At 36.1% G+C, this 12,518-nt stretch overlaps 1 protein-coding gene across 2 annotated transcripts in view; it reads right to left on the bottom strand.

Moving 5' to 3' along the window:
- Positions 1–1,350: 1,350 nt before the first annotated feature.
- The window catches only part of NUCKS1 (nuclear casein kinase and cyclin dependent kinase substrate 1), a 31,579-nt gene continuing 20,411 nt past the window's right edge, over positions 1,351–12,518 (bottom strand). The window contains exons 4-7 of one of the 2 annotated variants that reach the window (XM_069459252.1): positions 11,233–11,288; positions 9,164–9,316; positions 7,954–8,103; positions 1,351–6,914 (exon numbers count right to left, since the gene is read on the bottom strand). In XM_069459252.1, coding sequence (XP_069315353.1) covers positions 6,715–6,914; positions 7,954–8,103; positions 9,164–9,316; positions 11,233–11,288 — 559 coding nt within the window. In that variant the 3' untranslated portion in view covers positions 1,351–6,714. The remainder of the gene's footprint in view (positions 6,915–7,953; positions 8,104–9,163; positions 9,317–11,232; positions 11,289–12,518) is intronic. The other variant, XM_069459253.1, reaches the window with a different exon arrangement.

The following is a 12,518-nucleotide window of genomic DNA, read 5'->3' as shown; positions in this document are numbered from 1 at the left end:
GCTACATAGCCAAGATGACTAATATTTTCCTCAATACAGTCACCATCTTGAGACATAATCAGAAAATAAAAGCTTTTAAATCGTTTGAGGCTTTGTGTCTAGGGGTTAGAGGGATTTTCAAGCTAACTGCAGTATTTAATGAGAAATGTTCATATCTCATTGAAAAGAAGTTTCGAATTTTCCCCGTAACTCATTGGACCGATTCAAGTATCACTGTTACATGGAGATGCTAAAGAATAGCAAAATGCTCACGAGCTCAATCCCAGGAAGAAGACTCCAGGGATCCATTTATGCAAGATAATGGGAGGTGACTTTAGAACTAACAGCTGTGACAACTGAAAGCACACTGACCTCATCCAAACCCTTGCTGTACTACACGCTAGCCACATCAGGTGTCACATCAGACCCCATCCTACCTGAACCAGGTCATTTTCTACAGTATTGGAGGAACAACAAACATCTTGTCAATCTCACAGTTGTTGGGAAAATTAAACGAGGTAATTAGTACTGTACAACTACAGTGTAGTAAACTAATGCTCATGGATAGGAGTCAAGGTAGCTTCCAAACGTGTTTTACCTCTATGCATCTGTTTATCCACTTGATGGTGTTTGAAATCCTTTAAACCAGACTGTATTTCTTCAGCATTGTCCTGAAACATAAAATTTGGAATGTCACCCATAAAATACCCAGAGATTATGAGGAAAAATGGATGGTCAACGTTTTTTCCCTAAGTCAACTTTGACCTGAGACAACTATTAAGAAATAAATGTAAAGTTAGCTAGTCACTGACAGTTAACAGCATGCACAAAGCATTAAATTTCAAAGTCAAGGTGAGTTTGCATTTCAATTACAATATTTGAGTAAGCAAGTATGTAAACAAGGAGAAAAGCTGAAAAGAAAAAAGCCCTAATAGCTACAATATTGGCCCAGTTCTAAAGAGGGATTTTGTACCATGTTTCCATGTAAGAAGTAACTTTTAATTCAAAATTGTAAGATGGTTTAGTGTAGTTCTTATGGATATCTGCAACTGAATGCAAATGTTTTGCAAATATAAATACTTGTATTATATATGATTGTTGAAATGAACTTTGCCCTCCATAGTATACTTCATAACCTTGGATATGCACGAGAAAAAGTGTTAATTTGGAAACCTCGTGGACCCAGTCCAGTGCTCCCTTAACTAATCAAAACCCGATGAACCCACTGCCTCTTGATTCCATGCTCTGAAGGATTGACTTTTGAGACAAGACATGCTTTTCTTTTACCAACAACAGGGACAGTCACTGTTAAAGTTTTTAAATAATTTATTTGGGAAGTAGGATCCCCCCAAAGTCAGGCCGGACTGGGAGCTGATGGGCAAAGATAATCAGCTGTATAAGTCAGTGTATTTGCTTTAAAGTATTACAAGAAGTACACAGAGCACACATCTGGGTTATAAAAGCCCTTTTATAAAGCCATTTTTAAACAAAACAAAAAAAAAAGTTTACAAAAGAAAAAAAGATACAGAAAAAGAATTACTTGCTTCATATGTCCCAAAAAGAGAAAAAAAATAAAGGGGACAATGCCAACATGCTCATAATACAAAATACAAGCAAAGGATACACATACTTAAAACAGAGCTCAGGAGCAGACACGCAGTCCTGGAAACCCTTCAATGAAAGCAAAGCAGGAGTTTTTTTTTTTTTTTTTTCTTTGTCTTTGTCTATGCAGATACATACAGAGACTGGGATATGTAAAAATTAAGTATCACAAAAGACCATCACACGATTCTACCAATGCATGTTGCATCTATAATTCACGAACATGGTCAACAAAATCATGTTCACTTCAACCCCATTTCATTTAAATTAAAGAAAAAAACCTTTTAAATAAAGTGGTTACATTCAAACTTTAACTTCCTTAGTACCATGCTGCAGATTTCAGCACTGTTAAGGTATTGCAAGAATGCCCAACCCTCTGGTGTCTGATGACGTTATCTAGCAACACTGCAGGATGAAGAAAGGGATGGCCCCGTCTCAGCCTATGAACTAATACATTTAAAGCAGGTTCCTCTCTTTTACCCTTCCTGCTCAGAATATAAAAGATTAAGGAATAAAATCAAGGAAGACTGGGGATTTTAGAGCGGGCAAAATGAAGTCTAAAAGACAAATCAAGGCAAACAATTACTGAGAACTTGGCTGTTGCTTAACCTGGCATAAGTCTTAGTCTTTCTGTAAATCTTGCAGGAATTAGGTGTATAAGGTTTGCTGCAACACGTTCATGGTAAACAAACTAAGTAGAGCTCTTATTTACAAATCTTGTAACAAATACTTCTGGAGGAAAAAAAGAAAAGAATTCACTAAGTTCCAGAAGACAAAGGTTTAATTGCCAGACATATACAAACACACACTCACACACACACCCACACAATATTTCAGGGGGGTTTTATACATGTTATTTTAGGGCATAAGCTGAGTACTATACCCCCACACCCCATCGAAAAAGGAACAAAAAAAAAAATCCCAATTTTACCCTCCCCCAATAATCTAGAAAACCCTCCCTTCACCCCGGATGTACAAAGTGTATGCACACTGTGGCATTCTACCAGCCACACAAAGCATGCTCAAACAGATGTCACCAGTTCAGTCACTCCATTGGCATGGCAACAGGCAGGTTTACGGGATTTTTCCCAATAGTGGTTATACACAGTCAGCACCACTGTGAATTTTGTGAATTAGGCTTTGAAAAAAAATTGTAACTTATGGATCTGGCATTCAAAATGAATCATGTTGTATTGAGTTTATCCAAGACAAAGGGAAAACGGGTTGAAACTGAAACTTGGTTATAGAGAGCTTGATGTCCAAGTCTTCAAATATAAACCAACTCTCCATTTTCAAGGAAACCCAACTTCATCCACAGAGAAATGGATAATTTTCTAACCTTAAGAGCAACGAGCTTGTTACATTGTCCCTATCCCGTCACAAGAAATGTGTAGAAAGTATCTCAGTCTAAATGCCATTCAGACCAGAGGCCAGGTTTCTTCCTTTCCAAACTCCTACGGTCAAAGTTTTTTCTTTTCAGGGCAGCTACTGGTGAGGCAGGAAAAGAAAGAACTGTTCACACCAGCACTCATTCTTCATACAGCAACAATGGCCCCATGATCTTTTAGAAAGCTTTCCCGCTGCTCCTTGCTCCTGGTATTAAATCCTGCTCTTGCCTTTCTAGCACGCTGAAAACAACTCCGAAACTGAAGTTTGGTTAACAAAAAGTACTATTCCCTTCCCCAACCAGTACTCTAAAATCCACTTGTTACTTGAATGTTCATGGATTCAAAAACGAACCATTAAAAATATGCGTCAAGTTCAGTCTAGCTGACCATATTCACAAGACGGTTAAAAACTTTTACTGGAGTATAACCTCCAATTCCACTCTTGATTTGTTATCTGTAAGAAAATGCTATTTGAACCAGTACCAAGAACCGAAGTATTAAACTGGGGCAAACCAGTTAATTGTGGAAAAAACCAACATCTAAGCTTCTTCAAGGGAAATCAACTATTATTCCTCAAGATTAAAAGATTTCCACTGACTATCTCCCTAAAGGAGAAAACACTCTTAACTTTCCTTTATGGAATCAATATGGAGTGGAGCTAGGAAATAGGGGAGATGTTTTAGAAAGCAGGACAAATCTACCTGCCATTACTGAAATGAAAATGTATCCTTTGGGCCCACTCCATCGACTCTGATCTGAGGTGGAGGACTAACAGCAGCAGCAAGTTACAGATTGAGTAGGATGTCAACTATGTCTAGCTGGGGAGGCGGGGTCTGGAAAAAAAGAATCTTAAGAACTAGGATGTAGTGTCAGTCAGCATAGCTGCCGAAATCTATGTCGTAGAGGTAAACCTAGCAGAGCTAACGAAGAGAATTCAAATAACACAAACAAGCACCTTCAAAGTTAACATCCCACTTCCTGAGCACTGCAAAATAAGACAGTGAATGCTATTGCCATTTCACCATAGGCACACTAGAAAAAAAGAGGAAGTTTAGTCAAAGGTGGTGCCAATGGCCAGTCACTATTGGCTTACAGCTCCTAATATTGTCCTGACATCTCTACCAAGCCTGACTATTGAGCACCTGTTTCCAGTTGAGTCACCACAACCATCCTCCTATTTGCATGCATGATTTGAGGGGAAGACTAGAGTGTTTTAAATCATCAATAAAAAATGGAGAAAATAAAGGTTATTCAGAGCCTGTCTCACTCGGGGACAAAGATCCTCCTGTCCAGTCTATTAGAAATACAGAATACATTTTTCAATCTAATGAATTAATTTTAAAAGAGACCCTAAACAAGAAGCTCAATTAAATGCACACAAGTAATCTACAAGACATGATTATCTCTAAAAGATGTGCATATATCACAGAGATGTTAGTGCAGATTAATATACCAAAGAGACTGTTACACAAAAAAAATTTGAGGCTGAAGTTTTAAAAGAGCCTCCCCCCGCCCCAATCTTCATGAAACATAACCTAAGAAAAGCCCAAATGTTACTAGGAATGTAAGACAAAATTATAAACTCCTAAAAATTAGAAGTGCATGGTGGAAACACTGATAGGTCTTTTACTAAATGAACATAAACCTTTTTGTTAAAAATGAATACCTGAACAAACCCACTTGAGCAAACAGATGAATCTTTAACACCCTTATTACAAAGTTTACAACTATGAATTTAACCATCATGAAAGAGAATCATCCAACTGCTACTTATGTTCAAGCCCTGTATTTTTGGCCATGTACTAAAAACTCCTTATTCATTCTTTAACACACAGTGCAATAGTGAAATGACTCTGCCACTGGGTGTTTAAAAAAATCAGAGTAAGAATGTTCCTTAAAGTGTCTTAAAAATCATAGTAAAAATAATCCTTAAATAACCTTTAGTCCTAGGAACACTTGCAAGAAAGCCATTTTGTCTAAGAAAAATATGCTGTCACTATTACAATAGTAAGAAAGAAAACCACAAAGTAGGATGTTAAGGAAGCAAATCTAGATTAAAAGGCAGGAAAAAGGCAGAAGTTGAATTTCACGAATTTTTCATATTTATGAGCATATTAGGACCCTTAAACCTTGCTCCCATTAGCTCATGGTGTCAGGATGTGGAGGATCAAATCTACAGACCTATCTCCTGACTGCTTTCATAAGGCATGTAAAATGTCTGTTACCAACTGCACACGTCCCACTTGTGCAGCTGATCCTAAAAAATCCTAAAATGCAGGATTTCTCTAGTCCCTGTGTCCTGCTTTAAGCAGTATGAGCAGTAAAGCAGAGGACTGGGACAAACTAAAAAGACAAGAGTAAACTGATTAGTATGGGAGCAGCATTTAACATACTCCCCAATCAAGGGCAGGATGGGAAGTGAAGAACAGAGCCAGGAAAATAGTGTCCTACAGTAGAGTTCGTAGGCACCAGGGCTAGGGTGTGCAGTGGCGTCCTACATAGCAGCAGAAAGTGGACAGATGTACTTCCTACCATGTTTCTGTGAAGAAATGGGAAGATCAGGATACAGAAAGGAAAATGTTCCATCCCCAAATAAAAGCAGAGCATGGTTCATGGAATCTGAACGCACATTTATAGCATAAAAGAATTTCAGTTCTTTGTTATCATAAAGGAAAAATCTCAACTCTTTGTGATTGAGTTTCACATTAACTGGAACTTTATTTGCTTAAAACCTAAACATTGTCAGTTTGAGAAGAAATCCACTGTGATGTGTAGATTGATCTTGCCAATTAAAATCTAGGATGGTTTTATTTTGGGGGGGATCCTTGGTAAAATTTTATCAAAAAAAAAAAAAAAAACAAACCCAGGATACATATATATTTTTAAAACATGAATCATTGGAGAAAGAAATATAAAATCAAGAGTGATTTCAGTTTTGGCAGCCCCCTGCTCTTTCTTTTGTTAAGCTCCTTAAAGACTGTTGCAGGATGAAAGGATCACTGGCTCCGAGTCTCTTTGAGATAACAAGTGATGAAATAAAAAAAGAAAACTCATCCTCAAACAAGATCAGGTAACCCCATTCCCCACCCTCCCCACAAGGTAAAAAATATGAGTACTTTTAGTAACAATTCATAATTCTTTTATCTCCTACCTGCCTCATCAGTGGAAGTTTAATTCATGACTTCTTTTAGACATTTATAATTGTGTATATAGACATATAAATTCATATTAGATGACAATTGATTTTTAAAAAGTCCAGGTAGAGAAAGAAGCAATCATCTTCAACTAAAACCTTTCTACGTTTTTGGATTACTATTCAACTTGCTATCATTTAGCAAAAAGCAGTTTCCATAGTGTTCATCTCAAATCTTATTGCTTTACAACTGTGGTATACCTTCCATTAAAAATAAAAAGATGAAGCGGTCAATCCAGTGATTAATTTGACATGGCTTTCATTGGGAAAGGGGTGGTGGTGGTAAAGAGACCAATAGACAAAAAGGCAACTTAAACACTTAAACATACAATGGTTTTCTTAAAAAAAAAAAAAAAAAAAGAGAGAGAGAGAGAAAGCGAGCGAGAGAAAAAAATGTTACTTTTAACAAATGGAAAAAAGCACTGAAAGCCCATGAGTCAAGCCATAGCCAAAACCATGTTCTATCTTAAGTAGGTTCTTTTTTTCTCCCTCTTTTTTCTTTTTTTTTTTTCCTTTTTTTTAATAAAATCTCTCCCCAAACCATCATCACTTTTAATCCTCCCCAGACTGGGCTTCATCTTCAGACCCTTCATCCCCAGACTTCTCGGGAGGGGGGCTTGCAGATGTTTTCTTTTCTGGAGGGCTTTCTGGTTCCTCGTCATCTTCTTTGGGAGAAGGAGTCTTTTCCTTTGATGCCTTTGAAGCTGTGGGGCGACCCACTTTCCCTTTGCCTTTCACTGGACTTGGTGTCACTGAAAATAGAAAAATAACAATTTGGGGAAAGAGAGAGAAAAAATGTCTTTAATAAAAATCAGCTGCAAAACAAAACAACATCCAGACTTACTAAAATCCAAAGTGGGCACTAGGGTACACATTTATCCCTAGATAAATCTATCTGAATTTCCAAACTGGTCATGATAAATTACTGCAATATGCTGTAGTAGTTTCCAATCAGTTTTTACCAACACTCTAATGTTATGTTAGCAGTAATGCTTATAATGAAGAAACAAGATGTTACAGAAAATGCACATTATTTTTAATGGTTTGTGAATCTAAAAGTTGTTTATTATAAAAGTTGTTTATCTTTAAAAGGAGGTCAAAAAGAGGGAGGGATAAGACTAATCTGAGTAGAAACTGAAGCCAACAAATAATATTTGATAGTTCCATCATTCCCAACAGTAAGAAATAATGAGCAAAAGTTTAAAAATCACTAGATCTATTCGCCAGAATAAAATCACTTTTACAAGAAGCAAACCAATTTCTGATTTAATTAACAAACTAGCTCCAACTAGAATATCTGGCAGAACCCATTAGAAACCAGAGAAAATAAATTCATGTCATCAAGTTGGTTTTATTCTGATAGCACAGAGGACGGGGTAGAGATCAGAACATAGAATTTAAATACATTACTGTAGGTTTGTGCATTTTCACGGTTTCAAGTCTTTGCTAGCTGCTGGGACTGTGATTACCAGCAGGGGTGAGGGAGAAGGCAGTAACTGCTATGTTGATACAGTGTTTCTATCATTTTGCCTGAAACAAAAAGGTTATTCCCAAATCTTGCTTACCTATGGCAGTAGTTTAAGAACAGGGCTAACCCCACCAAACTCTTGGAGGACTTATTAATAAATAAGCGATACTTCCAGATGTAGAAGGCAGGATCCTTTTACATTTTTTGTATTCCTGTTAGATATCAGGCCAATGCCAAGGCCTAATAAAGAATTTCTGTAGAGAAAGTATTGGTTCTCAAACATTTTAAAGCAGTACATTTAATTTCACTTCTGCAGAACTTACCTGTAGCCTTTAGCCTGGGTTTGGGCATTTTCTTTTCTTTTCTCTCAGGTTTTGACTTCTTAACCATCTTTTTGTTTTTCTTTTTTGAACTGCCATAGTCACTATCATCATCGTCTTCCATTAGGAAATCCTCATCGCTGCCGGAATCTTCTGAGAGGAGAGAAAAATTTCAATGCCCAACTTAATGTACACATCCTTCCAAGTGAACAAAGGAAGACAGTGCTAAGAATGACTGGAGGATGGGATTTGGGAGTCAAACACTCTTGGACTGTATTTGAGGCTGTACCACCAATCTGACAGGAGTTGTCACTGACCTCACCTATAAAATGGGTTTAGGGAGCACCTCACATGAGAGCTACCTGACTGCCTTGTTTGAAGAGGAGGTTGAAAACAGGAAGGGACAAGACTCAATCTGATTTGTGAATCAGTACCTAATTTGTGTACCTGATGGGTACAGTGTGCACACTATCTGGTGATGGACACACACATAACTTTGACTCAAACTGTACAAAAGTAATTCATGTAACCAAAACATGTGTACCCCCATAATATTCTGAAGCAAAAAAATTTTCATCCATGATAAAAAAAAATTTGCTGAATGAAAGAATAAAAAAAAACAGTCTGAATAAAAACTGAAACCATCAAATAACTTTTGGTAGTTCCATCATTCCTGTGTAGTACTGGTTGAGATCAGGGAAATAAAACGGATCTAGTATTTTTGGTCCAATTATGAATAAATGAAAGAAGAAACTATGTACAAAGTAAAAAAAATATATAAAAGTAACTATATTTATATAGTTAATATATATAATTAACTAATCTAAATAATCTGCAAAATATCTAAATCCTGTTATTAACATTTTTTGTTGGGGGAGGAGGTCTACAACCAGGCCACCAGGCCAAAGTGCAAATTTCAATCACAACATCCTATGTAACTGTTACTGTAACAAATGTTCATTCAGTGTTTGGACACAAACATCATTAAAAAAAGAGTGCAACCATTACAAATGGTGGATAATCATGAGAATCTCTGAACTTTAAAAAATTAATGGGTTACCAACACAGCCATCTCTTTTAATAGGGAGTATCCACCTAATATAAGGGACTGGTTGAAATATTTAGCAGTATAGAAAATGCCAAAATGATAAATCAAGTTCACAAACTACAATCACAACCAAATGACCAAAGCGCACGAGCCAACGTCACGTACTCTCCTGGAATGGTGCCTCATCCTCTTCTTCTTGTTCTTCCTCACTGCCCACATCTTCCATGAGCATCTCTCTCTGTTTAGAAGCTGCTTTGGATGCTGCTTGCCGTTGCTGGCGCACATTTTTATGATCTTCTTTTTCATCTTCACTGTCCTCTATAATATCAAGGTTATCATCATACAATGATTAAAGAACTTTATATTTGACAGCTGACATAAAAAGCCAACACAGTGGCCAATATGGGATAAACCTGCAGCTTTATTTCATTCTAAAAGGGAAAATCCTATCCTTAAAAATTTCCATAAAATATATAAATGGGGAGCCAAAATTCACAAAGAGTGAGCTTGAACAAGACTATGTACCCACTATTACGTATAAAAAAACTTAGGCATGTAGTTTAAACAGAAACAAAGATGAATTAAAGTGTGAACACATGCTTTCTATAACACACTTTAAAGTTATGTCATTGCTTTGTCTTAAAATTCTCAATTACATTCAAATGCATGTTTACTGTTTTTAGAAGCTGAAGTTATTAAGCTAAGTTAGAGGGGAAAAGAAGGGAAGAATGTCTTCCAGTGATCTTTATTCTAAGATATAAAACATGTGAACCCTAAAATAATGTCAAATGACTACTCTTTACAATGAATGGGGCACGACCGATTCAATTTAGAGGGGACTGAAGGGAATCTTTCAAACACATATTTAATTCAATTAGCTAAAGACCTTTGGACAAGCTTATAAAAAATTTACTTTTACATATAGTCTATTAATTAAAAAAATTTTGCAACACACAGTTGTGTTTGTGAATAAATTTGGTTAAAGAGAAGGCTGTCAGCCTACTGGATCTAGACCAAGATAAATTTGCATTGGCCTCCACCTATAGACCTTTTCCTGGACTTTTGGGTTCCCTTATTCTGTTAAGGTTTAGCTGTCACTCTTCTGAAAACTCTTAGTCTTATGAGCCTTTCCATGGTTATCACTTTCACTTCCACAAACCTCATCTAGAGACAAATAGAGAATAATGCTGACCTTGGTAGATTCAAAACTAAACCCACCTGGTAAAAGTTGTAGGTTCTAACTAGCACAAAATTACAAATGTAAGAGATTCAAATTAGGGTTTATAGAGCAAATGAATGAAAGTGTATATTTTATTATCACAAGATCACTAGATAGTGCAAAAGGTTAATATAATTTCCTTTCAACTTAGGCAGCCAGATAGCATACATGAGTAGGAAGGAAAGCAAAACAGCTCAGGAGAGTGACTTTAGTGGAACTTTGTCTATCCCTTACTTCTTAGCTAAACAGCAGTCTCATTCAAAGAGAGATCCAGGAAGACAGTAGCAAGGGAATGTAGGTCAAAACTAAAGTGGCTGGAAGTAATATGGAATAAAACTCTCAGTTTTTAGAAAAGTTAAATTTAAAAATAAATACCAACAAGTCATCAGGATTGAACATTTTATTTGGTATGAAGACTCATTAATCTATATTAATTCTTCTAAATTAAAATTCTTAACAAAAATCTTTCTCTAAGGCTACTGCTTCAAAAGACTATATCCCAGCTAAAAAGAGTGAGAATAAAACTAACTTTTGTTTGCTTTTCAACCCAGAGTCAATCACTCTCCCCTTTTTATACCTTTATTTCACCAAGTATTATATTTATATATTATTCTATTTAGTTTGATGTCTTTTATTTGTTCACGTAAATAGTTTTCAATCTTGACTATGCATGAGAAAAATTTGTAGATAATTTAAAAAAACAAAACTCCAATGTCCAACCTAGGTCAACTGAATCAGAAATTTGGAGGTGGGACTCAGAATACACATTTTATTTCTTTTCTTTCTTTCTATATCCTAAGTCACCAAGCAAAGAATATGCATTTTAAAAAAGCTTCTTAGGTGACTGCTATAAACCACCAAGGATTGAGAATCATCATTAGCTCTTTGAAGATGGAGACATCTTTGTAATCCCAGATCTACAACAGTGCCTGGCATATAAAATTGCTTGTTAAAACGTCTAATGAATAAATATATGAATAGAATTATATCTACTATATTAAAAACAGTTTACTACCTGCTGAGTGAGAATCATCCTTCTTGGTCTTCACATCTTTTTCTTCTGAGTCCTCACTATAAGGGGAAGGGGAAAAAGTAAATACTTAGAAGTCTTGGATCAAAATCTAAGTGAACACAGATCTCTGATTTCTGACTTGAGAAGAAATGGAAAATATCTCCTTTATATATAAAATGTTTAAACAGATGCCAAGGAGTAAAATTGCTTCCATTAATTCCTCACTTTACAGGGATGCTGATGAATAAGCACAATTTTATCTACTTTGGAAAACAAGGCTTCCAAAGACCCAAAGGAAAAGGAGAAGCTATCTCAACACAGGCTGAAAATTTCTCACATTTAATAGAAAAATATCCTCTATGGACAGAGGTAGAATATAAAAATTCTAAAAATAAATTATATTAATGCGTTAATGGTGACAAATTAGGCAAATATCTCTAGACATAGATGCAAAACACACCTAAAATATCTAAAAATTGAAGGGAATTAGAGTTCAGTTACATAACTTACAATATATCTTAAAATTTATTTAAAACAAAATGAAAATAAATCAATAATTATCTCTTAACAATTTTTGTTTCCACTATCTTTGCATCAGAAACATCAACAGATAGGCCTGCCTTGCACCATGGAGAAAATAAAAGTGAGCTCAAGATCACTCTGCTAAATAAGAAGAAGCTTCAAAGTCCAATAGATACGGTTTAAACCAATTTTTAAAGTCATAAATATACACACATTATGTCTTCACAAGTCTTAACTCAGAAAGCTGGCTTCTAATATCCTTCTTTGTCATTAATTAGTTAGGCAAATCACTTGGTACTCTTCAGTGCTAAAATTTTATGATTCCATGAGAAATTCTGATGGACATAATGGACAAAAAAGAAACACTCATACATAAAAAAAAAAAACGCCTTCACAGCTTTCCTTTCTCAAACAGCAGGTCTTGTAAATCTGCGGTCCCCACCCCCCCCAGGCCACTGACCATGTCAGACACTGGGCCGCAGAGCCACCCACCCTCCCCATTGGTGGGTGGGCCAAGCTTCTCATAGTTCCCATCATTGCCTGAGCTCCGCCTCCTCCACTCCCCTGGAAAAACTGCCTTCCATGAAACTGGCCCTGGTGCCAAAAAGGTTAGGGACTGCTATATATTACTTCTGGTATTCCCCATAATCTAGACCACACTCGAATGACAAACTACTGAACACAAGATTCCTAAACAAAGAAATAACCAAGTATCATTCTTTACTAAGCAATCTGAGTACAAGAAACTTTACAATTTTGAAACCTGA

Source organism: Eulemur rufifrons, chromosome 27, assembly GCF_041146395.1.
Source record: "Eulemur rufifrons isolate Redbay chromosome 27, OSU_ERuf_1, whole genome shotgun sequence".
NCBI lineage: Eukaryota > Metazoa > Chordata > Mammalia > Primates > Lemuridae > Eulemur > Eulemur rufifrons.
The sequence above is the reverse complement of the archived record's forward strand: the minus strand, read 5'-3'. Positions and strand labels throughout refer to the sequence as shown.